At 42.2% G+C, this 26667-nt stretch overlaps 1 protein-coding gene across 1 annotated transcript in view; it reads left to right on the top strand.

Moving 5' to 3' along the window:
• LOC128802364 (ras GTPase-activating protein 1-like) overlaps nucleotides 1-26667 on the top strand; it is a 160886-nt gene that overhangs the window by 116194 nt on the left and 18025 nt on the right. Inside the window, exons 20-21 of the mRNA XM_053968686.1 lie at nucleotides 20395-20481; nucleotides 24758-24825. Of these exons, the coding sequence (XP_053824661.1) occupies nucleotides 20395-20481; nucleotides 24758-24825 (155 nt within the window). The remainder of the gene's footprint in view (nucleotides 1-20394; nucleotides 20482-24757; nucleotides 24826-26667) is intronic.

The following is a 26667-nucleotide window of genomic DNA, read 5'->3' as shown; positions in this document are numbered from 1 at the left end:
CAAACAAACAAAACAAAAACTAAGAAAGCAAAAACACCTTTGGGTACCTGAAAAAGGACTGGCTGGAAGGAAAAATGTTTCTCATTGACCTACTAAGTAGCTGGTGTTACCTTTAGTTTAATTTTACACATTGAGAACCATTTGATTGAATAGCCTGTATCGACTCAAAATAAATTAAAAGCAGATTTTGCTATGTCACAGCTGTAAACTAGTTTTTCAATCTTAGAATACAGCAAGTTACGTATTTCAAGATGAAAAATTACAATGCAAATTGGAATAAATAGTTTAAACTACTTGTACACAGCAAAGGGAAAAGAATTAGCTGAATCAACAGCTCAGTGAAGACATCTGCTCCGTATGAAGCATCCTCCCCTATTTCCTTCCCCAGCCCAAACTTCCTTGTTAATTTTTCTTTATCCTCTTGGCCTAATTTTAAAACTCTAGCTGTCATCTTCCCATCTTCTGGGATAACCCCTATTCCTAATTTCACTTGTAAATCTCATCCCAATAAGTTGCTACCCACCCCTGGGACCAATAAGACATCTCCCATCTAAAATCTAGTTTCTACCTCAATTACCACATTTTTAATGACAGGAACTGTGAAACTCTCTCCTTTTGCTCCTCTTACTTTATAGTATTTTTGTTCACACTATAACCTTTTTGGAATATTTAACAGATAGGTTCTTTCTGCCCCTATGTCTACCACAACTTCTAATTCTTCTTCTTGGGGACCCACTTTTAAAGTTATCACTGGCTCTATATGGTATTTGTCTCTTAAAATATAGAGCTTATGGCTTTTCTATTTTTCTTTTGTGCCCATCTCTCGGAAGATTTTCAGATCTTTTACCCTCATAGGGCAATCTCTCCTATAATGTCCTTCGCCCTTACAGTAAAAGCTGACATTCCTGGAACGCCCTTGAGACTTGGTTTGTATTGGGGTTTTATTCTTTCCTGTTCCCCTGTCTCTACAACCATCATATCTAGGAGTAGTGCTTGTGTGTTTTTGATTTTTTTCTTGTAATTGTTTTCTCGCACGGTGACCGCCACAATCCTTGCTTTTAGTTTGGCTTTGACTACAAACTTTCTGAGCCTCCTTTAATAAACTATCTGTCATGGTTTGACACTGGTGCAATGCTAGCATCCTCATGAAAATGTACTTTCTTTAAATAAATGTTGTGAGATGTTATTAGGGATAGAGCAGAGTAGGTTCAAGCTTAATAACAAAGGAAAAAAAACTTTATTAAACTACTACTAATACAGAAAACACATAAATTAAATCTAGGATGAAGACTTTTTAAAACTACCCTTCTTCCTAATTCTAAAAACACTCAGCTATGAAACATTACCTGGGATTCTTGATCAAATTACCACTTTTCAGGTAATCTATGCTTAAACTATCAAGGGAGAGAGAAGTCTTTCTTGTACTATAGGCCTCCTAGGAAACACAGCTGCTTTCTTGTGTTTCCTTGTTACACATGGCAACTGTTCGGAAGAAAAATCTGTCAGTGTGACACTCTCTTTTTTATGTTACAGTGCTCTTACTACTATGCATGGACAGACTGTTTATAGGGCTCTTTTAAGGATGTTTTGTTACGGATTTAAAGATATAACAGTTTAGTTTCTTATTTTGGGACTACAGTCCCCCCCATTTTCTCCTGGGGCTGAGGGGTCTAAAAACAGGACTCATCTTCTTCTCGAAGACAGAGGGTATCACTATTTTCTCTTCAGCTCTTTTCGTTTTTCGCTATTCATGTGCTGTTTGAAGCTGAAACAGGTTTCTCTGGGTTACCACTGCATCTCCTTAAAATGTAGTCTCTATTGTAGGAGATTTTGGTTTAGTCTATGGCTAACAAGAAGAGTCTAGCTAAAAGCTACTTTATTATCTCCTCCTACTTAAATATTTTTTTTTAACATTTCAGGTCTTGGACTATCTCTTTTCTACTACAAATTAAGGAGGAGTAATACTTTTAAAAAGCTTTCATTTTTTGGAAAGGGTTAAAAGTTCAGACTCCCTGGACGGTTGATATCTTAGTCTGGCATTCTGCTTCCCACGCTGGGCATTCCCCCCCTTCTCTTTCTCCTCTGCCGGCAGATTTTTAGGTGCCGCCAGGCTCTCTGTCTCTTTCCCTCTTGGGGGGGGGGAACAAAGGCATCTCCGCTTCTCTCCACCCTTCCGTCCACAGGAGCTGGCTCGGTTCCAGACCCTCAGCCCCCTCGGCCTACTTGGACAAGGCCGCGTGGCTTCCCCTCCCCCACCCAGCCTAAGGCTGGGCAGGGGGGGAGTCTGCACTCTCTGACGACTGGAACTAAAAGAGAGAGTTCTCTTGGGAGTTCTTGCTTTTAACCCCCTGTGTTCTCAGAGGCGTGTCCATACTTTCAGTGGTCACTCCAGGTGCTAATATCTAAATTTGACCACTGATTGGTTTGACCCAACTTCTTGGAAAAAATTTACTTCCATGTCAAACCACGACACTCTACCCTTCGCCTTTGAGAACACACATTTTTAAAATTATTATCAAAATTACATTCAACACACTTATACATAAAACAATAACTTACACTAACTTTCTACTTTTATATTGGTACTATAACTTAATACATGCTTGGTTCTTATTCTTTTTGATCTTATCTCACAGCTTTCATCTTCATCTTATCTTGCCCAGAATTTGATTTCCCGGTCAGGGAACCAAAAAATGTCATGGTTTGACATTGGTGCAATGCTAGCATCCTCATGAAAATGCACTTTCTTTAAATAAATGTTGTGAGATGTTATCAGGGATAGAGCAGAGTAGGTTCAAGCTTAATAACAAAGGAAAAAAACTTTATTAAACTACTACTAATACAGAAAACACATAAATTAAATCTAGGATGAAGACTTTTTAAAACTACCCTTCTTCTTCCTAATTCTAAAAACACTCAGCTATGAAACATTACCTGGGATTCTTGATCAAATTACCACTTTTCAGGTAATCTATGCTTAAACTATCAAGGGAGAGAGAAGTCTTTCTTGTACTATAGGCCTCCTAGGAAACACAGCTGCTTTCTTGTGTTTCCTTGTTACACATGGCAACTGTTCGGAAGAAAAATCTGTCAGTGTGACACTCTCTTTTTTATGTTACAGTGCTCTTACTACTATGCATGGACAGACTGTTTATAGGGCTCTTTTAAGGATGTTTTGTTACGGATTTAAAGATATAACAGTTTAGTTTCTTATTTTGGGACTACAGTCCCCCCCATTTTCTCCTGGGGCTGAGGGGTCTAAAAACAGGACTCATCTTCTTCTCGAAGACAGAGGGTATCACTATTTTCTCTTCAGCTCTTTTCGTTTTTCGCTATTCATGTGCTGTTTGAAGCTGAAACAGGTTTCTCTGGGTTACCACTGCATCTCCTTAAAATGTAGTCTCTATTGTAGGAGATTTTGGTTTAGTCTATGGCTAACAAGAAGAGTCCAGCTAAAAGCTACTTTATTATCTCCTCCTACCTAAATATTTCTTTTTTTAACATTTCAGGTCTTGGACTATCTCTTTTCTACTACAAATTAAGGAGGAGTAATACTTTTAAAAAGCTTTCATTTTTTGGAAAGGGTTAAAAGTTCAGACTCCCTGGACGGTTGATATCTTAGTCTGGCGTTCTGCTTCCCACGCTGGGCATTCCCCCCCTTCTCTTTCTCCTCTGCCGGCAGATTTTTAGGTGCCGCCAGGCTCTCTGTCTCTTTCCCTCTTGGGGGGGGGGGAACAAAGGCATCTCCGCTTCTCTCCACCCTTCTGTCTACAGGAGCTGGCTCGGTTCCAGACCCTCAGCCCCCTCGGCCTACTTAGACAAGGCCGCGTGGCTTCCCCTCCCCCACCCAGCCTAAGGCTGCACTCTCTGACGACTGGAACTAAAAGAGAGAGTTCTCTTGGGAGTTCTTGCTTTTAACCCCCTGTGTTCTCAGAGGCGTGTCTATACTTTCAGTGGTCACTCCAAGTGCTAATATCTAAATTTGACCACTGATTGGTTTGACCCAACTTCTTAGAAAAAATTTACTTCCATGTCAAACCACAACACTATCTAATGATTTATTATGCCAGTCTTCAGTTTTTTCCAATTTTTTTCTAATATCTGGCTAAGCACTAGTAACAAAGTTAATCCTTAACAAAGCTTTTCTCACATCAATCTCAGGATCTATTCTGGAACGTTGCCCTGTATTTCTCCCACGTCTGTCCAACCATTCAGTTGGAGCCTCCTCTTTCCTCTGCTGTGCCTTAAAAGCCTCTTCAGCATTTTGCCCTCGAGATGCCGCCCCCGCCCCCATTCTCTTGATCATTAAATTCTTGACGCCACTCAGGAGGTGCTTCCTCTCGAGAGAGTTTCCCTGAACAGCCGGAGTTGTGGTTACTGAGGGAACGGAAGGCAGGGCAGGAGGGGGGTTTAGGGGAGGGATCCGCGCCGAGGCTTAGTTCTCCAAGGCGCAGGCGGAGTCCGCTGCCGGAACCGCCAAAGGGGGATTTTCTGGTGGAGAACGAGCCGCACATGGCTGATGGCGGCCGACTCGGCAGCTCCCGGCAGAGACAAAGCAGGCGGGGCGGTCCCGGCAGCAGCGGCGGCGCCCAGCGCTGCCGGCACGGGTAGGGCAGCCGCGGATGAGACAGACGGGACCCCCCCGGCGCTGTCAGCGCGGCGACCCCAGACCACGCGGCAGGACAGAACCCCAGCACGGCCGGCGGAGCGGCCGCGGGCCAGGCGGCCAGGACCGGGGTAGACAAATTCACCGGCGGGGCCGGAGCCGGGATGGGAACTGGGACTGGCGGGGCAGCCGCGGGTGGTGGGGGGCGAGTGGGAATGGAGGAGACAACACTTGCAAAAGGATCTCAATCTTTTTCTTTCCTCCCTTCCTCTTGTTCCTAGCCCTTTTCTTTCCCCCCCCCCCTTTTTTTTTTCCTTTCTTGCGTTGTCTCGGTGGTTTCTGATACTTTAAAGATTTTTATTCTCCCAAAATCTCCCGTCTAGCATATGACATATTCTTTCTTCTGGATTGAACGGTTATTTTGAATTTATAAATAAATTTTAAAGCTTAACAAATCTAAACCTCTACTTGGATACTTTGAAATGGTCGGAGAGCTAACTCACGACCTCCTGATGTTGTTTTTCTTATCACATTTTTATTTATCCTTTGGCAAGTTATATATCTTTCAGTCACTTGCTTTGCTACTCTAAAAAATCCCAGTGCATCCATAGCTCCTTTCTTGTGTGTTACATGTTCCAGTGTTCTTTTTAGAGCATATAATTCACAAGTTTGAGTTTACCAGTTTAAGGTTAATTTCCCTTTTTCAATAGTTTGCATGTTTTTCCCATCAACTATTGCATACTCTATATTTCTTTTGGTACAGGGATTTGTATCTCTGTTAGCTAACATAACCCCCCAAAGGGCTACTTTGGGGTATCTCGGCTGGTACCCTTTTACTCCCTTTTTCTTCTCTTTTTTTTTTTTTTAACTGGTTTCCTTTCCCATTTTTCAAGATCTTATCTATGCATCTCATGCCTCTATTTCCCACTTTCTCTAACAACCTGAACCACCTTCTTTCAACTACACAAAAAGTCCTTTCTCTCACAGTACCATTCAACACAATACACCTTTCTCTAAGGTGATAAAGCTAAAAACAATCTACATATACTTCCATTCATCTACATTTACTCACCTTTATCTTTCACTCACTCTCTCACACATTCACACCCTCAAGCCTGTTCATTCATACTTCTCGACTTCACAATACTGTTACATATACTTTCATTCACCCACACTCACTCACTTTTATTTTTCACTCACTCTCACATCTACATTTACCCTGAGTGCTCTTGGAACGTTAATCCGTCAACCTAGCAGGTTTAATCCTGGATGTCTCTCAATCCAGCAGATTTTTTTAAATCTTGGATGTCTCTCAATCCAGTAGAATTTTAGGTGTTACTGGCCAGTCCCGGTGTTCTTGAATATCCCTCAATCCAACTGTGTTTTTCAACCCAAGATCCCCTTGGACATTTTTATCCCTCAGTCCAGCTGTGTTATCCAACCCGAGATTCTCTCGGGCATATCCTCAATCTGGCAACCTTGAGTGCTCTTAGAATGTTAATTTCTCAATTTAGCAAATTTAATTTTGGATGTCTCTCAATCTAGTAGAATTTTTAGGGGCCCCTCTCACACATTTTACCTTTTTTTTTTTTTTTTTTTTTTGCCAATTGATTATGTCAGGAAAACCCTCTTTTTACATTTTATTTTTTTCCAATGAATTATGCTAAGAAAACCCTCTTTTTACTTTTTATTCCCCCCTCCCCTCCCCCCCCCCCCTCCAAGAGGTCCCACTCCGTCCCGGAGACTCAGTCCCAGTTTCCCTTGGGGGTTCCTCTCACTCTTTACCACTCGCTTCGTCTCTTTACTGGCCGCTTTTCTCGCGAAAAAGACGGAAACGCAGCATGGGAGACTGCCGCTCTCGCTTAGCAGGTCTGGGGTAACCAGCCCGCCTCTCATTCACACACATTCATCCCCCCTTTATCCGCCCCGTCCCAACAAATACTTACCTATCCTTTGTCCTTGGGTCTTTGTTCTTCGTGTACACTTTAGTCTTAGGGGCTAATTACCACGGTTCTAGGGAATCCTTTCCCTTTTCTTTGATTTATTGTATCCTTTTGTCCATCGGATCTTAACCTGCATCTGTCGGTCACACCAGGGTAGCACAGTGAGGCTGCCTAACAGGGCAGGACGCGTCTCCCTCACTCTGACTCTCCTAAGGCACCGGCAGAGAGGTGTTAAGAACCATCCTCTGCTACCATAATTGTGAAAAACGCCAATCACTTGGTTTTTAAAATTTTTTAAAGTTTAATAATAATAAAATGGTTATAAAAATAGTAATACAATTAGAGTAATAAAAATTTAGAGTTAGGACAATTGCAGGACAATAAAAAGCAAAGAGTTACGGACGTCCGGATGCTCTCGGGCACTTAAGCCACGACAAGCATGCCTTGTGAACAAAGGAATAGCCTTAAAAGCAATAGCCTGTTGCATATTCATACATCTCATACATGATGCATAAATTCCTGGCAAATTGAGAATTTCTCTGGTTTTTGTCAACTCTTTCCTTTTAATCCTGGTGGTTCCATGAAGGTGGAGAGAAGGTAGAAGAATGTTTGTCTTTTCCGATAAGGAGGCAGTAACTCTTTGTCCTGTCGCTGTTATCTCTGTGCGAAGAGTTTCTTGATTATCTTATCCCTTGCTTGAGCTAGTAAAAAATCCTACATTGCAGAGTTTTTATTTTAACATTATGTTGTAACCTAAAACTATATTTAACACACTACTTAAGAGAATTAATACAGCATAACTTTCTAACATTACACATATAATATTCATTTTAATATTTGTGAAAAGCCAATCATAAAATATGCGTTTTTCACAATTTCTTCAAGTAGAAATTTTGATACTGTCTGCGCCATCGCCCAAGAGCTTGGGAGGCCTTCTACCCAGTGATTTAGTTTGTCCACTGTTACCAATAAAAATTTATGTCTCCCCACCTTAGGCAGATCAGTAAAATCTACCTGAATCCTTTCAAAAGGCCTGTATGCCACTGGGCGGCTTCCCAGTGCCACCTGCCGGGTCCTTGCCTGATTAATCCTTTGACAAACCATACACCCCTGTACCTCTTGTTTGGCCAATTCATAAATCCCTTTGCACCCGAAGAATCTCAGAAATTGCTCTGCTAGGGCCTGGGCTCCCCAGTGTGTTTGTTGATGCAATCTCCTCAGGATCTTTCTGGTGTAGTCCTTAGACAATAGCTCTCTCTGGTCTGGCAATTTCCACTTACCTCCTTCCAGCCCGCCTCCTATCTTCTCCTACCCCTCGATTTCCTTTGGGGAGGGGTGGGGAGGATATTCCTGAACCTCCCCTTCCTCGATTCCCGGGGTACTTACCTTCATCAAAGCCACACTCTTGGCCTCTTTGTCTGCTAAATTGTTCCCTCTGGTGCGGAACTGCCTTCCTGTCTGGTGCCCTTTCACGTGGACTATGGCAATTGCCTCTGGCCCCCTTATAGCCTTTAAGATCTGTCTGATTATTTCTTCATGCACTAGCCCTTTTCCCCGAGTATTGAGCAACCCTCTTTCTTCCCAAATCTTTCAGAATGTGTGTACCACCCCAAATGCATATTTTGAATCTGTAAAAATTGTTCCTTTTTTCCCTTCTAATTTCCACAAGGTCCTCAATACTGCGTACAACTCACAAGCTTGTGCTGACCATCCCGCATTCAGGGGCCCAGATTCTACTACCTCCCCGTTTTTTCCATTCACCACCACATAACCTGATTTCCTTTTCCCATCTATGACTCTTGCAGAACCATCCACAAACCAGTTTTCGCCTTCTTCTAATTCTTCCTCTTCTAAGTCTGGTCTTATTTTGGTCTGTAGTTCCACCACTTCAGCGCAGTCATGGAAAGGCCCTCATGCGGCTTCCCCAAATAGGAATTGCACGGGATTTTGTGCCAAGGTAGTTCGCAACTCCAAATCCCAGGAGTGGATTAATATAGCCTCGTAATTCAGGAGCCTGGTGTCAGTCAGCCACTTGTCTGCCTTTTGCTTCAAAATACTCCTTACACTGTGTGGGGTATAAACTACCAGCGGTGCCCCGAAGGTTACCTTCTTAGCCTCTTCTACTAATATTGCCACTGCTACAATTGCTTGTAAGCAAGTGGGCCAGCCCCTGCTTACAGGATCTAGAAGCTTTGATACATACCCCACTGGCTTCCTGGCCCCTGCCCTGTCCTGGGTTAGAACTCCATTGGCAGTGTGATTACTGACATCCATAAACAGTTGAAAAGGTTTCTTTACATCAGGAAGGCTCAAAACTGGGGCTGCCACGAGGGTTTCCTTTAATTCCTTAAAACCCTCCTCATCCTGCTTTGTCCACTTTAGCCTATCCGTGGTAAGCTTTTCATAAAGAAACCTTACCTTCTCGCTGTATCCCTCGATCCATTGCCGGCAGTATCCTAGAAGCCCCAGCAGCTGCCTGACCTGCCTTTTTGTCTGAGGAAGGGGTAAGGTGATAATACCAGTTATCCTGTCCGGATCCAACTTCTTTTTACCTTTTCTTAAACAATGCCCTAGGTACTTGACCTCGGGCTCTGTGAACTGTAATTTGGATTTCAACCCTTTCTCCCCCAAAAAGTTTAATAGTGGTATTGTGCCTGCCCGCACGTCCTCCTCCCTGGATCCAGCTACCAATAGATCATCTACATATTGTAATAACTTGGTCTCTTTGACAGGCACAAATTCGCTTAAGAGTTTCTAGAGGGCTTGTCCAAATAGGTTTGGTGAGTCTAAGAAGCCCTGAGGCAAGGATGTCCACCTTAATTGTTGCTTTCTATTTGTGTCCGGGTCCTCCTATTGAAATGCGAAATAGTCCCGACTTTCCCGGGCTAGCGGGCAAGTCCAAAAGGCATCCTTTAAATCTATTACACTATACCAGGGATCTGCCAGGGATATGTTATTGAAACAGTTCTTATAGAGCTCTGCAGCGCTGAAAAGTTGATCTTGTCTAAGCTCCACAGTCAGGGAATTGCTCACTATGCTTCCCTCTCTATTGGTCACATGGTCTCCACCTGCACTGGGCAACCCTTACTGGCTGCCAGCTCCATGCTGTGAAAAACACCAATCATTTGGTTTTTTAAATTTTTAAAGTTTAATAATAATAAAATGTTTATAAAAATAGTAATACAATTAGAGTAATAAAAATTTAGAGTTAGGACAATTACAAGACAATAAAAAGCAAAGAGTTACGGACGTCCGGATGCTCTCGGGCACTTAAGCCACGACAAGCATGCCTTGTGAACAAAGGAATCACCTTAAAAGCAATAGCCTGTTGCATATACAAAACACTTCATGATTATGCATATATTTTATTTAAAACAAGAAATTCGTCTGGTACTTGTCAAAAAGTTTCTGTTAATTCCCAGGCTCCTTCGAGTCGAAGTTAGGCTTGAAGAAGTTCGTTTCTGTTGATAAGGAAAGTCATAAATTCCTCTCCTCTGGAAAATTTAAGGCTTTCTGTAATTGTTATCTTTGTGCAAAGAATTCCTCGATTATCTCATCTCTTTCTTGAGCTAGTTAAAAAGTATCTGACACAGTGTTCTGGTTTGAAAGCAAAATCAGTGAGAGACTCCAAGTCAGAAATACAATTTATTGGGAAAAGGGAAAAAAAAAAAAAACAAAAAATACACGCAATGATACAAAAGGAAGACCACTGGCAAAGTCAGAATACAACCTGACACCCCTTTGGCCAGTGTGCTGGTAGCAGTCCAAATTGGAGTGGCTGCAGTCCTCTTGGAGTGGCAGATGTAGTTGCTGTGTCTTCTCGGAAACCTGTGGAAATGCCGCCTTTCTGTCTAGAAATGCCTGGATTTATCCAGGTGGGAATGCCTAGCTTCTCCCCCTGGGCAGAGCATCTCACAATGGGCTGATGTTATTTTGAGTCACAAGGTGTGTTCTTAATCACCTGTTAAACAGAACTGGCTCCTGGAGAGTGTTATCTTTGAGTCATGTGGCAAGACATTGATGGGCCCATTAACAGGAGATAAGGAAAACTGTCCAGATGCAACTGCTACTCGGATGGTAAGAGGAAACATCTTGGTGCTCAGTCTTGGACACATAGTATCGTTTCTATTTTAACAATGTGTTATAACCTAAAAATACATTCAACACACTACTTGAGAGAATTAATACAGCATAAATTTCCAACATTACACATATAATATTCATTGTAACTATTGCGAAAAGCCAATCATAACATATGCATTTTTCACAATCCCTCCTCTTATTCTTTATAAATCATTTGGCTTGAGTAATATTTCTTATCCACTTGCATTCTTTGGACTCTGTTGGTAATTAAATAAAACATGGGATTAAACAAGGAAGAAACATCAAAACAGTTGTAACACATAAAAGGAATAATCTTAATCCACTATCCCATTCTCAATACATTACCCCACCACTTAGTTTTTGACTTTGTTTTCCCATTTTTGGACTGATACCTGGGTTATAATTTTTTTATTATATCTTTTGTTTTTCTCAGGATGACCTCTCTATTGTCATCTATTTTCAATGATCTGATATATTAAACTTTCTACAAACACTCCCTTTGACAGCCAATAAATAGTCTAAAGCCAACCTATTCTGATACACTACAGTTTTTGTTTGGCTTTGCTGACTCGATATTAATTCCAATGCCTGAGTGGCTTTGTTTGTTATCATCTTTATAACTACTTGGACCTCCATAATACGATTCAGTATATAATTTGGGGTCAATATAGAGCTAGATTGCTGTGCTGGTATCACCTTTTTGTTTACCAATTGCCTTTTTACTGAATCTTGGATTATATCTCTGAGATCAAATGTAAAACAAATCCATCTCTCTCCTTTTGGACATTCAATGCCCCATCTATTACCGCTTTTCCCTAAGTTCCTTGTAATCTTGTATTTTTCCCCATTTTGCCTGCAGGTACTTAATTTGGATGGGTTATAACAGTGGCTGCTGACATGGGTGTGTGTAACAAAAAAGGAACTTTGGTTTCTTCCCATGTAATACTTTGTGTAGCATTTGTGACACGATCTTGCTGGTATCTCGAAAGGTAAAAGACAACAAATGATAGACAGAAACAGGAATAACAGAGGTCTGGTATGGCTTATACCCCCACCTCCCCTGCCTATGGAGTTGCTTCCCATAGCAGGTATGTGTGATCTTCTCCGTGGCGAGTACAGTGGGCAATCCAGGCTTGCCCTCTGTTTCCCTTGTCACTCCTTTTTACTAATAATTTTTTTTTTGGCAAGTCCTTTTTGACACTCCTTAACTGTGGTTTCCCACCGTTCCTCAGGTTTCTCTCAGTCAACAGGCACGGATAATTCCCATCCACAAAACAAAGTTTTTTTACTTCAGTTGTTTTGAGTTCTATCTGTATAGGGGATAGATTCAGTACTCAATACCTCTTGCAACGAGAACATAGATTTTGTGAGCTCCAATACCAATTATTCCCATAATTTGAACATTTACTTTTAACCCAGTTAACGTGTCCAGTATTGGGATGAATCAAATAAAGTATACAATATAGTACTAATCGCAATTTCCCTTCTTCCCTGTACAAGTCCCAGGCTAAGGCTGGAATATAAGAACTCTTTGATTAAAATAGTCCTGATCCTCCTGTTTGAAGTGGCAGTGTTCCTCTCCCAAGGAGGTGTCGGAGACGTCTCAGGGCTTATTCCGGCAGTGCTTAAAACCAGTGGTGTAAGCTTTGCCTTATTTCTTAGTTAGGTGTTATTCTTTGTACCTTCCTTGGATAATTTGGGTCTTCCCGAACTGTTACCACCCAGTCCCAGTTGAAAGTCAATTTGGTATCACCTGGTTTAGATGTGATAGTCCATTCTTCAAGTTTCTTCACAAGTTCTTTGATTTTGCTGGCATGAATTCACCCTCTTTCTGTGATTTGGATTGCTGCTTTAGTAGTACCTGGAAAGGACTTCTTAATAACACAGTGTTAAAAGAAAGACAGTACTGCATTAACTTTTACCATTAGTTTTCTTCAAAACTGCTTGGGTTTAACTAAAACTGTTTTTCTACAGCTGCTTCTTGTATCTAGCTGTGTTAATAGCTGCAGAGGTCAATTAAACACTAGGCCAATTCTAACACGAGATGTATCACATCTCTTGCTTTTAACTTTTTGGGTGACATTTATCTGTTTTAGCCTTACAGACCCATTCTTTAGAACAAAAGCCTCCTCTTCTTAACAACAAAAAAAACAGAAAGAAAAATCTTGTCAAAAAAACCCTACTTTGTGAGGTTTTGGAGTGCCAACTATTTTTGTTTTAATCCTTATCTCTTATTTTTCACAGCTTTGCGTTTAACTCTGTTCTTGGCCTCTCCCCCTACCTTGTTGTCACTCTATCTAGCGGGGGAGAACTTACAGACAGCCACGGGCATGGTGACTTTGGGGGCTTATTTCACTATCTCTTTCGCTCTCTCTCTTTCTCTCCCTTTCTCTCCCTTTCTCTCTCTCTCTCTCTTTCTCTCTCTTTCTTGACTTACATGCCGGGGCAGAGGCTGCTATCCTGGACTCGTGACCCTGGCAGGCTGGGAGCTGCCCCTGGCAGCTCCGCCACTGAGCCAACCCACTCCTGGGCAGCAAACCCACACAACCCACGCCCAGCCCTGCTAATGGTCCAGAGAGCGCCTCTGGCAGCTCCTCGCTCTCTGGGACCTTGGCACAACCCAGCCAGCCCCGAACCTCAGTGGCACCTTGTGCTGTGCCACTTCCACCGGGTGGGCCAAACACTGGGAGTTGCTACGCTGGGTAACCTCCATGAATCAGCTCCTGCCGCAGCCCCTGAGAGCAGCCAAACACTTCCTCTTCTAGCACTAAGACATTATCACTCCACATTCCAACATCCACATTCTAACATCACTCCACATTCTAACATCCTGGAGAGGTGAGTCTGCCAATCACCCCTCCCTCCCCCCTTTTTTAACTTCTTTACAAATTAAATTACCTTTGTTATGTGTGTTCTGCAAGCATGCAATTCACAGCACCCTCCACCAAGGCTACCAGCCACTCACAGCTGACACAGTGCCAAAACGAATTACTTGCTTTGCTATCACAATTTTTTTTTCATTCACAAGCTTGAAAGGGTGGTAGGAACAAGGTAAACTAAAACTTACTCTCAAAATTACCCTGCCTGCACAAAAAATTTGAGGCAATGCTAGTTAGTGCAATGCAATTTGCAACCAGAGTTTTTCCATTCACAGATTTCCAGCCACAGCTCTCAAAAAAATACCTCACTACCTCCGTTTTACTGAAACAGAGGAATTCAAGGAACTTTATCACTAAAAGGCAAAAGAAATGGTCAAACATCAGAACAAGCACCTCTTCTATCACCACTTCCTCATGACATTATGAACTCACCCCTGGGCAGTAACACCAGTTCTGATGACACCCTTGCATCAACATCCGAGGTCCTCTGAGGTAAAAAGGTACTGTGGCACCAAATTCAATGGATTGAGAACATCCTTCCATAAGGCATAGAGTGGAGTAATAAAGCCAAGGTTTGATTTGGGAAGGGCATCTGAGGACACAGAGCATGAGTTTTACAAATCCATATTTTGAAGAGGGAATGGACAAAATATGAGTACAGTGGGGGGGGACAGCAAGTAAGGAATTTGTCTTTGCAATACCCTCCCTTTGACTGCTAGGAAACACTGTCCAAAGAGGCTCCTGTGGTACAAACAATAACTGGATGGGAAGAGGCACTCTTGACTTTAAACCTTAATGTCATAATAGGAAACAGCACCTGAGTACTGCAGTGGTGAAGCACCTTGCCTGCAAACTCACCAGAGGCAAGCGACTGCTGCCACGCTGCAGGGCTACCTGCAGCACAGAGGGAATCATGGCCAAGCCCTCCGTGCAGGCCTGGATAAACCACACAAGGAACCCACAACTTCTTCACAGCTTTCCAACTAATTTAAGAAATAAAACTACAGCAAGCAGAGATCTCCCCCCACTATCTTTTTTATGTGTGTGTCACACACCCACAGTAATGCTGAAAGTAACAAATTAACAGTTTACATTAGAAGATACTGAGACCTTTTCTTCATCTAGCTTTGTAGGTTCCCTTTTATAAATGTAGTCACCTCCAATTCTGGGAAAAAAATGAGCCTTATTTTTCAGAAGGGCTATGCATGCACAACTCTAGCTGCTGTTCCATGTGCACTGCAAGTAATTAGTACTTCCAGAAAAACTAACAAACAAACAAAACAAAAACTAAGAAAGCAAAAACACCTTTGGGTACCTGAAAAAGGATGGCTGGAAGGAAAAATGTTTCTCATCGACCTACTAATCAGCTGGTGTTACTTTTAGTTTAACTTTACACACTGAGAACCACTTGATTGAATAGCCTTGCCTCGACTCAAAATAAATTAAAACCAGGTTTTGCTATGTCACAGCTGTAAACTAGTTTTTTAATCTTAGAGTACAGCAAGTTACGTATTTGAAGATGAAAAATCGCAATGCAAATTGGAATAAATACTTTAAACTACTTGTACTCAGCAAAGGGAAAAGAATTAGCTGAATCAACAGCTCAGTGAAGACATCTGCTCCGTATGAAGCATCCTCCCCTATTTCCTTCTCCAGGCCAAACTTCCTTGTTAATTTTTCTTTATCTTCTTGGCTTAATTTTAAAACTCCGGCTGTCATCTTCCTATCTTTTGGGATAACCCCTATTCTTAATTTCACTTGTAAATCTCGTCCTAATAAGTTGCTACCCTCCCCTGGGATTAATAAGACATCCTTTATTTCAAATTTAGTTTTTCCCTTAATTGCTACATTTTTAATGATAGGAACTGTGAAACTCTCTTGCTCTTGTTACTTTACAGTATTTTTGCTCATACTATAACTTTTTGGAATATTTAACAGACAGGTTCTTTCTGCCCCTGTGTTTACCACAAATTCCAATTCTTCTTCTTGGGGACCCACATTTAAAGTCATCACAGGCTCCAGATGGTATTTGTCCCCTAAAAATAGAGCCTTTGACACCCCTATTCTTCCTTAGTGTTCATCTCTTTGAAGATTTTCAGATCTTTTGCCTGTTTAGGACAGTCCCTCTTATAATGTCCTTCGCCCTTACAGTGAAAACAGACATTCCTGGAATGCTCTTGAGGCTTGGTTTGTATTGGGGTTTTATTCTTTTCTGTTCCCTTTTCTCTACGACTGTCATATCTAGGAGTAGTGCTTGTGTGTTTTTGGTTTTTCTTGTAATTGTTTTCTCTCATGGTGACTGCCATTCTAATATCTGGCCAAGCATTTGTAACAAAGTTAATTCTTAACAAAGCTTTTCCTACATCTGTTTCAGGATCTATTCTGGAATATTGTTTTATATTTCTCCTAAGCCTGTCTAACCATTCGGTTGGGGTCTCTTCTTTCTCTTGCTGTGCCTCAAAAGCCTTTTTCTTCCCAGGAGCTGCCCCTTTGGGCCGGTCGGGCAGCCGCGAGCAGCGAGGCGGGGGCCGGTACCGAAGTGGTGGGCGGCGAAAGAGAGAGCGAGGGGGGCTACTGCGGGCAGCGGGGTGGGAATCTGCAGAGCCGCCGCCGCGGGCAGCGAACTCGCGCCTGGGATGGAAACCGGGGCATGAACACGCGGCAAGCCAGGACCCGGGGTAGGCGCTGGGACCGGGACAAGCACCGACACTGGGGCCGGCGGAGCTGAAGGGAGCAGCTCGTTGGGACCTAAAACCGGCGCTGGGGCCGCAGGTGGTGCAGGCGCGAATGGGAAGGGAGGGGGTAGAACTTGTAAAGGATCCCATTCTTTTTCTTTTCCTCTTTTTTTCTCTTGCTCCCCTCCCTTCTCCTTCCCTTTTTTCTTTTCTTGTTTTGTTTCGGGGATTTCTGCTACTTTAAAGATTTTTATTTTCCTAAAATCCCCTGTCCAACATGTGGCATATTCTCTTTCTTCTGGATTAAACGGTTCCTTTGAGTTTACAAATACATTTAGAGCCTGACAAATCCATCTTTCAAAAGAACCATATCTAGGCCAATAAACGAGGTCCGATCTTATTTCCTTTGTTGGCCATTCAAGTGTATAAAATTTTATCATCTTTACTTTGTCCTTTTTTCTTGTACAAGGGTTGTTTTCCTAGTTGGCCAACATAACTCCCAGGGGACTATCTTGGGGTATCTCTGTTGATAATTTCTTACTCCTGGATTTCTTTCCTGTATTCTCTTTACTGGATTTCTGTCCCATTTTTCAAGATCTTATCTATTCACCCCCTGCCTCTGTTTTTCACTTTCCTCTCACTACCTAAATATCACTTTTCTTTCCACTATATTCTCAAAAAAACCCTCCTTTTTCTCACACTACTTTTCAATACAATACACTTTCCTCCGAGGAACTATAATAAAGCTTAAAATAAACAATCTACATTACATATACTTTCATTCGTCCACATTTGCTCAACATTATTTTTCGCTTACTCTCACACACAACAAAACAACCACGACAACAAGGTCACTGGGCAGTCCCGGTGTTCTTGGATACCCCTCAATCTAGCTGTGTTGTTCCCAACCCCAGATCCTCTCAGGCTTATACTCAATCCTGGGTGCTTTTGAATATTAATATCTCGACCCAGCAAACTTAATTCTGGGTGCTCTCGAATATTAATATCTCAACCCAGTAAGCTTAATTCTGGGTGCTAACAAAACAACCACAACAACACAGTACCTTTACACCTTTAGGTGTCCCTGGCCAGTCCTGGTGTTCTTGGATACCCCTCAATCTAGCTGTGTTATTCCCAACCCCAGATCCTCTCAGGCTTATCCTCAAACCGGCAAAATTTTTGTCTTCCACTCATTTCCATTTACCCACCTTTATTTTCCACTCACTCTCGCACACACATTCACACCCTCAGGCCTTTTCATTCACACTTCTACATTTCCCTTTATTTTATTGCACAGAGGAAGGAAACGTTAGCAAACTTCTTAGACTTACACCAAGGGATTTCTGTTACCAGAGAATCGCGGATCGTGTAAGCCCCACCCTGACCCCTTCCACCTCCCCGAGGTTCGGCTATCCCTCTTCCCTAGAGATAGCCTCAGAGTCAGGGGTTCGGACCTCCGCACCTTGCCCGATCTGGACTCCCCACCCCCCCTCCCCCGGGGGAATGGGTTAAATGACTACTTTACGCAGCCGCGGTGCTAAAAGGTCCTACGATACTGAGCCATCCTTGTTTTGGGGGCAGCCTCTCTGGGCTTCAGTACCACCAGGCCTCTGGGAAGTGCCCTGAGTTTAGTTGCCTCTGGTGCCAACTCACCTTTGAGGCTGGCTGCATGCGACTTACACTTGGAGCGAGTCACAGCTTCCCCCTCACGCCCGGGGGAACAAGGCTAGGTTTGCGGTGTTTTCCCTCAGCTCCCACCCGCGGGGACTTGTTGGTGCGGGACCCACCCTCGCATACACAACAAGACAACAAGGTACCTTTCTCTGGCCAATCCCAGAGCGCTTGGATATCCCTCAATCCAGCTGTGTTTTCCAACCCCAGATCCTCTTGGGCTTATCCTCAAACCGGCAAAATTTTTATTCCATCCTGAGTACTCTCGAATTTTCCCCAATACCTTTTATTTTTCCCCAATAGATTATGCCAAGAAAACCCTCTTTTAACCTTTTATTAATTAATTTTTTTTTCCCAATTAATTACCTTTTTATTTTCCTCCCCCACCAAGGGGTCCCACTCTTTCCCTGAGGCCCAGTCCCAGTTTCCCTTGGGGGTTCCTCTCACTCTTTACCACTCGCTTCGTCTCTTTACTGGCCGCTTTTCTCGCGAAAAAGACGGAAACGCAGCATGGGAGACTGCCGCTCTCGCTTAGCAGGTCTGGGGTAACCAGCCCGCCTCTCATTCACACACATTCATCCCCCCTTTATCCGCCCCGTCCCAACAAATACTTACCTATCCTTTGTCCTTGGGTCTTTGTTCTTTGTGTACACTTTAGTCTTAGGGTCTAATTACCGCGGTTCTAGGGAATCCCTTCCCTTTTCTTTGTTTTATTGTCTCCTTTTGTCCTCGGATCTTAACCTGCATCTGTCGGTCACACCAGGGTAGCACAGTGAGGCTGCCTAACAGGGCAGGACGCGTCTCCCTCACTCTGACTCTCCTAAGGCACCGGCAGAGAGGTGTTAAGAACCATCCTCTGCTACCATAATTGTGAAAAACGCCAATCACTTGGGTTTTTAAATTTTTAAAGTTTAATAATAATAAAATGGTTATAAAAATAGTAATACAATTAGAGTAATAAAAATTTAGAGTTAGGACAATTGCAGGACAATAAAAAGCAAAGAATGACGGACGTCCGGATGCTCTCGGGCACTTAAGCCACGACAAGCATGCCTTGTGAACAAAGGAATAGCCTTAAAAGCAATAGCCTGTTGCATATACAAAACACTTCATGATTATGCATATATTTTATTTAAAACAAGAAATTCGTCTGGTACTTGTCAAAAAGTTTCTGTTAATTCCCAGGCGCCTTCGAGTCTAAGTTAGGCTTGAAGAAGTTCGTTTCTGTTGATAAGGAAAGTCATAAATTCCTCTCCTCTGGAAAATTTAGGGGTTTCTGTAATTGTTATCCTTGTGCGAAGAATTCCTTGATTATCTCATCTCTTTCTTGAGATAGTTAAAAAGCATCTTACATAGTATAGTTTCTATTTTAACATTCTGTTATAACCTAAAAATACATTCAGCACACTACTTGAGAGAATTAATACAGCATAACTTTCCAACATTACACATATAATATTCATTGTAACTATTGCGAAAAGCCAATCATAACATATGCATTTTTCACAATGCCACACCTTTTCTTCATGCGGGATACCGAAAAAAGAAGAGTTGCTGCCGCTGCTTTTGTCTTTCTGTCCGTAGCATGGCTGGTTAAAAGCGGCTAAGTAAATAACGTCCATTGAGAGCCATGCCGAGAGAGCCGCAGCCGCACGCCGCCGCCCCAGCCCCATGGTTGCTCGCGGCGCTGGGATGGCCCCTAGTAGCATGGTCCAGCGGCCCCCGCTGGGAAGGGACCCTGGCTGGCCCCACCAGGAAGGGGGGCCGGCCCGCCCCCCCACCTCTTTTTAGAGAGCAGGGAGCAAGAGCGCTTCCGGCATTTTTTTTTTTTGTTCTTAAATATGTCATCATAGAGGCGTTTCCAGCTTTTCTAATTGGCTTAGCAGTGTGCCAATTCTCAGAGCTAGCCAGCGATTGGTTTTGCCAGGCACAGAGGAAACTGCTAGCAGTTCCTCACAGAGAATCACTTCCGTGGCTGACTTTTTCCTTCTTGACCACAGATCAATTAACACAAAACCAGCACAGTTAGTATTAAAAGTTATATCCTGTTAAGTATATGGTGCATCTCAACATTTTCTGAAATACACCAGAGGGCTCCTATTTTTTTTTAAAGGGGAGGACTATTGCATAACTATTTTTAAACACCTGACCTCTAGTTATGGATGCACTAATTATTATACATTCAGTTAAAAAGTGGGGAAAAAAATCAAGGAAAAAAGCCACCAAACCAAACTTTTTTAAAAAAAAATTTAAATGCTACCTAGGGAAATAGGAAAAAAAGTATTATAAAATGTATAATGCATACATGACTTATCAGAATTTTACCTTCACAAATAGAGTAGTGCGTTAGTCAAGGACTTTCTTTGCCATTTGTAAATGGACTGTTATAGCAGATTTTAAATTAATTTACAGCTTATGTCTGAATTGGAGGAGATTGGACTAGATGCTTTCTGACCAGCTACTTTTACTCATTAAAATTTTTAAATTAAATTATTCATCAGTTATTATTTTTACAGGACGTTGAGATATATTTATGGATGCTTGCAGAAGTCTGTTCAGAACAAGTGGCCAGCTAATACGACAATGAGAACAAGAGTTGTTAGGTAAGTTACTTGTCATTTTATGCTGAAAATAATATTTTGTTGTCTTATTACTGTCATGCTTCAGTGTACTTATCATTTTTTTCTTTTAGTGACAAAAGTTTTTAGTATTTATATAAATTACAAGAATATTTAAAATTATTGTGGTACTGGGGCATGATATCTCAATTAAGCATCTGCTAGATTCTTAGTCATGTTGTTGGAGACTTTCTAACAGTCTAGTATAGAGGTCAGTATAGCTATACTTAATAGCTTTAACTTTGAATTTACTTGTATTTTGTTAATTTATTTAATCTAAGAACTTGGGAAAGAGAAAAAGTTCTCTCAAAGTGATAGTTAACCTTTTATATCCTCTAATGATTATGTTCCTGTCATGCCATCTGGGAGGACTGTGCCTTATCCAGGGACTCTTATGTAGTGCGTGTTAATTACTGGAAAAATCTTACATATGCTAAGATAAGTGTCCTTTAAAGTGCAGACATAACATGTTAAGGAAACTAATACCTTCTCAGAAAGGTAATTGGACTGACATTAGATTTCACTGAGGTACTTTCTGCGCTGGAATATATAGTTTTCTGCATCAATGAAGGCTCCCTGTGCTGATCACTTGGAATCAGCATTCATTTTGGAAAATATGTACTTTTATGCTGTCCCAGTTTTATTTCACTGCTCCAGCTCAATCATGTTAAAACATTCCAGAGTCTCTAAAAATCTTGCAAGCTACTGAACCTGACTCCTTTGAACTGGCACCGAATACAAAAACTCCAGTCTGCATTCATAAATCAATTGGATAAATAGTTCTTTCTTTAACACTACCAGTTGCTAGTGCAGGTCAAAAAAACCTTTTGACAAAAATGAGGTCTTGACACTTGTTCTAAATGTTACTGGGGATTTAAAGGTTTCAAAGCCACATATTTTCTACATTTGCATTACTTTTTTCTTTTTTTTTGCAAGCCTAGCTTTCTAATAGACCCAATATCTGGCACTGATCTGATTTACTGAGGTTAATCTCCCATTGAACAGTGTCTTCCAGATGATTTGTCATTGGCTCTTGTTTACAATGTGACTGGAGACAGAAATGAAGATATGGGAACCCTTCCTTCTCCAGAGTTTCAGTTAATGTTAGTGTACTTAGTACAGTACCTTCCGTGCTTATTTTTCTGTCATTTAGTGTTCATAACAATAGTGACTCAAGATTTTAATGAAGAAAAATCTTCAATAAAATGCCTGCCAGCAGTGTTCTGTGTTCTGCAGGAGTTTTGCCTTCAAATTGAGGCTGCTCTCATCAAAAGTGTTTGGGCTAGTCTATTGCAAGCGTGTAGAACTTAGAAGCAAGTACCATGTCTCTTCCTGTTTCTTCCCATATCCAGAGAGCACCATGTGGCTTTCATTAAGTGATACAGCTTACACTGAGAATTTTTCTGGGATCTCTGCTGGATACTATAAATATTGGGTCTCTTTCTCTCTTCATAAGTGGATACTTGTGACTTGTCTCTAGAGTAGAGTTTTGTGGGGGTTTTTGCAGCCTCCAGTGAAGAATGTTATCTTTTACTGCACTGGTTTTGGTCCAGGAATAATTACATATTCAAAGACAGGTGGATAGTTTTTTAAGTGCCTGGGTAGCTTGTCTTCTGTAAAATTCAGAAAGTGCTGCCATTTCTGTTTCTTTGTAAAAGACCATACATAGGTATTGACTCATTCCTAATTTAGTCAGCTTGACTAGTGTAAGAAGCAGCAAATTTTCTGTGTCTGCAAGGTCCATCTTGGGTCCATACCCGAATTTTCCTCAGGCCATCTGTCATTGTTTGAAGCTGGCCCAATGCCAGGTACCCACAAGAGTCGCTTGCTCACCCTCCCCTTCCACAGCTGGGCAGAGGAGAGAAAAAAAATGAACAAAGGGTTCATGAGTTGAGATAAGGACTGGGAGAAAACATTTCAAGGGCAGAAAAGGCTCAACTTAAGGTTGCAAAGTGAATTTATTACTAACAGAATCAGAGGAGGATAATGAGAAGTAAAATAAGCCCTTAAAATGCATTTTTCCTCCCAGCCCCTCCCTCCTTCCCACCAACAGCGCAGAGAAACAGGGAATGTGAGTTTTGGTCAGTTCATCACCGAGATTTTCTTCCTTTGCTCTGCGAGAGGGGTCTTTCCCCTGTGAGGCCATGGGGGCCCTCCCATGGGAGACAGTTCTCTGTGAACTTCTCTGGCATGGGTCCACTCTCACAAGCAGCAGTCCTACTGCACCTGCTGCAACATGAATTCCCCCCACGGGCACATAGTCCTCCCAAAACTGCTGCAACATGGGTCTCTCTTTGCACGGGGTGCAATCCTCCAAGGACAGGCTGCTTTAGTCCTCCAAGGACAGTTAGATTGCTTTAGTTGGTCCATATGTTGCTTCATTTTATAGCAGCCTTCCAGAATTATGGTTAACCTGAAATGGATGTTTTATTTTATTTTATTTTATTTTATTTTATTTTATTTTATTTTATTTTATTTTATTTTACTTTAGCTGTCAATGGAAAGTTAGATTTTTCTCATGCTAAACTGAAGGACAATTGCCGTGGTTTGGCACTGGCCGGACACCGGGCACCCATGAAAGCTGCTCACTCACCCTCCCCTGCAACTGGACAGAGGAGAGAAAATATTGTGAGGGGTTAATGAGTTGAGATAAGGACCATGTGAAGACACTCATCAATTACCATCAAGGGCAAAACAGGCTCAACTTAGAGATATAAAGTGAATTTATTACTAACAAAATCAGAGCAGGATAATGAGAAGTAAAATAAGCCCTTGAAAACATCTTTCCTTCCCCTCCAACCCCTCCCTCCTTCCCACTGACAACACAGGGAGGCAGGGAGTGGGGGTTTGGGCAGTTTATCACCTGTGCTTTCTCTGACTGCTCAGGGAGATGAGTCATTCCCCTGCTGCACCGTGGGGTCCCTTCAACAGGAGACAGTTCTCCACGAACTTCTCCAACATGGCTCCATCTCATGAGTAACAGTCCTCCCAAAACTACTGCAACATGAGTACATCCCACGGACAGCAGTACGCCTCAAACTGCTGCAGTGTGGGTCACTCTTCCACAGGGTGCAGTCCTTCAAGGACAGGCAGCTCCAGCCTGGGAATAGGACCCCTCTCTCCACGGATCTCCCACTAGATGACAGCCTCCCCCAGGCATCCACCTGCTCTGGTGTGGGCTCCTCCCCCACGGGCTACAGGTGGATCTCTGCATCCTCCGTGGATCCCTGTGGGCTGCAGGGGGACAGCCTGCTTCACCATGGTCCTCACCATGGCCTGCAGAGGAATTTTGGCTCCAGCACCTGGGGCATCTCCTCCCCCTCCTTCTTCAATGACCTTGGTGTCTGCAGAGTTGTTCTTCTCACATGTTCTCACCTCCTCCTCTTCTCAGCTAGAATTAAAACTGCACCACAAAGTTTGTTTAGATTTCTTCTTAAATATGTTATCACAGTGGCATCACCACCACCTCTGATTGGCCCAGCCTTGGCCAGCAGCATGTCTATCTTTGGAGCCATCAGGGATTGGCTCTGCCGGACATGGTAGAAGCTTCAAGCAGCTTCTCACAGAAGCCACCTCTGTGGTGCCCCTGCTAACAAGAACCAGACTGTGCAAAAACAACACAACTATTTAGGTTTCTGTTTAATAAGTTCCTAGTTCTGCAGTCAAGCTGAGTACTTTTCCTTAGCTTTCTAGATTGTCTGGGTGGCAGCAGTTACTTCTGTGAGGAAGGTAGCTGATCCAGTATTACTCTTCTAGGATACTGACATACTGTTATTAGGAGATGGATTGGTTCAAGCTGAACTAAGGCCATGTTGCTGCCAAAAGAGAGGTTCCATTGTTACTGTGCACTCTTGCTCTCCTTATGTTGGCTTGGGGAAATGAGTGGCTGAAGGATGAATTACTTGTGGTAGTAGACAGTGCAACACTTGTAGGAGGCAGGAGTTTAAGTGCTCCTCCTTTTTAAAGGCAATGTGGTCTTAGACTGCAGACTTCAGTATGGCTTTACAGTTAAGCTTTTCCCAGGTAGTTTCGGAATTTTACCTTAATTGGGAAATCAATATGTCTGGTTTTATTTTGGTTTTTGTCATAGCTGAAATCATAACAAGACATTTTTAATTAATAAACATGGAGCACAGGCTGGTTGTCATCTCACAAAGATTTCCACACTGACTTAAATGCCTAAAGACTACATAATTTTACATTAATTTTATGATCGATTTAATATTGAACAAAATAAAATTTCTTTTTTTTCCCATTTCAGTGGCTTTGTTTTTCTTCGACTGATTTGTCCTGCTATCCTGAACCCAAGGATGTTTAATATCATCTCAGGTGACTATGCTTCAGACTGAATTAATACTTTATGTAATAATAGGCATAAACTTATTTTAGTGCCTAATTTAGGAAAATATTAAGTGATTTGAACACTGTGTGAAATCATGTTAATCATATCAATTAATTGACTTTCTCCCCAAGGCAGCCAGCATACAGTTCTCACGCTTAAAGATTAGACACTGTTTATTCTCAATGTCTTGTTTTAAAGTAAAAAAAAAAAAAAAAAAGAAAGTGAATGTTAAAGTCTTTCATAAAGAAAACTGTTGTGGGTTAACCCTGTTTGACAGATAAAGCATCACAGTCACTTGCTCACTTTCCTCTTCACCCTCAGTAGGATGGGGGAAGAGGAAAGAAAGAATAAAAAAAAGAAAAATTGGGGGTCAAGATAAACCAAAATATATAAATGTTTAATAAGTAAAGGATAAATGTAATGGATCTAAACAAGTGATGCAAAGGCAATCATATTACCTCCCATGTGTAGACTGATGCCCAGCCAATTCCTGAACAAAAAATGGCTGACACCCATAAAACCTCCCTCTTTTCACTTTTATTGCTGAGCATGGCTTTATATGTTATGGAATATCTCTTTGGTTAGTTTGGGTCATCTGCTCTGTTCTGTCTAATTGTGTGAGGAATGTGATTTTTTAGCATTACTGGTTGGCCTGTAGACAGCTCCAATCTCATACCTGGGGACATTGTGCTCAGTAGTCCTGCAAAGATCTGCTGCAGTTTTGTGCTTCCTAGCCTGTGGTGGTTTCTGGCCTGTGGTACAGTGGTTCTTCTGTCCTCGCACGCCACTGAATCGTGCTCGGCTGCAAGTTTCCCAGAAGATGGCATGGACAACCCTGTCTGGGTGAAAACTGTATTTTGACAGGGACCTCTGTATCCACTGTTTTTTGGAGGTGGTCTCCTTTGTAGTTTAGGACACTCTTGCTTAAAATGTCCTCTCTGGCCACACGAATAACATGTATCCTTTGGAGTCTGTTGGTTTTCAATTGCCCCTTTAAATGCTGTTAAAGCCTCTGCTAGGGTTTGTGTTTGAATTTCTACAGCTTTTTCCTGCTGCTTTAGGGTGTTTTCCTGTGCAGTTGTGATGGCATTAGCTAGCACCTCTTTAAGCTGGACTTCTTATTCTTTTCCATACTGTATAATCTAAGTCCCACAGTATCCCAGATCTTTAGGGTAAGCATCTCAGATGTATTTAGAGTCGGGAATTCTGTGAAAACCCATCTAATGAGTTTTTAAAGCTGTTTCTTCTCAAATTTTACATCTTGAATTTCTAATTTGTAGTTTAAAAAAAAAAAAAAAGATCCTGCTCAGCTACAGACAGCTTGTTTCCCATTCTTTCTTACTCACCAAATGACAGTTTTCAGAGAAGCTGTCGTCCTTTGTCTCCTCCCCGGGTCTGGAAACGCAGCGGTGTCTCAGCCTTGGCTCAGCCAATCGCAGGTCTCTCTCTGAAGAGTTCCTTAGGACTTTGCAGCACGTTCTCCAGCCCATCCCGGTTTCAGGCCCTTCTCACTGGCTTGAGGCTTTCGATCTGAGACCCCCTCTGATGGCCTCAGATCCTCCGTAACCTGGGTGCTTTTTTCTTAGGCGCCACAAAAACCCCAGTTGCAGACCTGCTCCCCAAAACACCAGACCAAGGAAAAAATGTCCTATTTTGATCGAGGGCCAATCAAAAATATCCTGAACGATGTCCCTCAATATGAGAAATCACCTGTACAGGCACTAAACAATACTTGGTCTCTTTGAGCCAGGTCTCATAAGCTCTCAGAGATAAGCATTATACCCTAGCTAGCTCAGCTACCTCAGGTGGCATAAAAGTAGCAGGATGGC

Source organism: Vidua chalybeata, chromosome W (assembly GCF_026979565.1).
Source record: "Vidua chalybeata isolate OUT-0048 chromosome W, bVidCha1 merged haplotype, whole genome shotgun sequence".
Taxonomy (NCBI): domain Eukaryota; kingdom Metazoa; phylum Chordata; class Aves; order Passeriformes; family Viduidae; genus Vidua; species Vidua chalybeata.
Note: the sequence above shows the minus strand (reverse complement) of the source record. Positions and strands in the feature narration are given on the sequence as shown.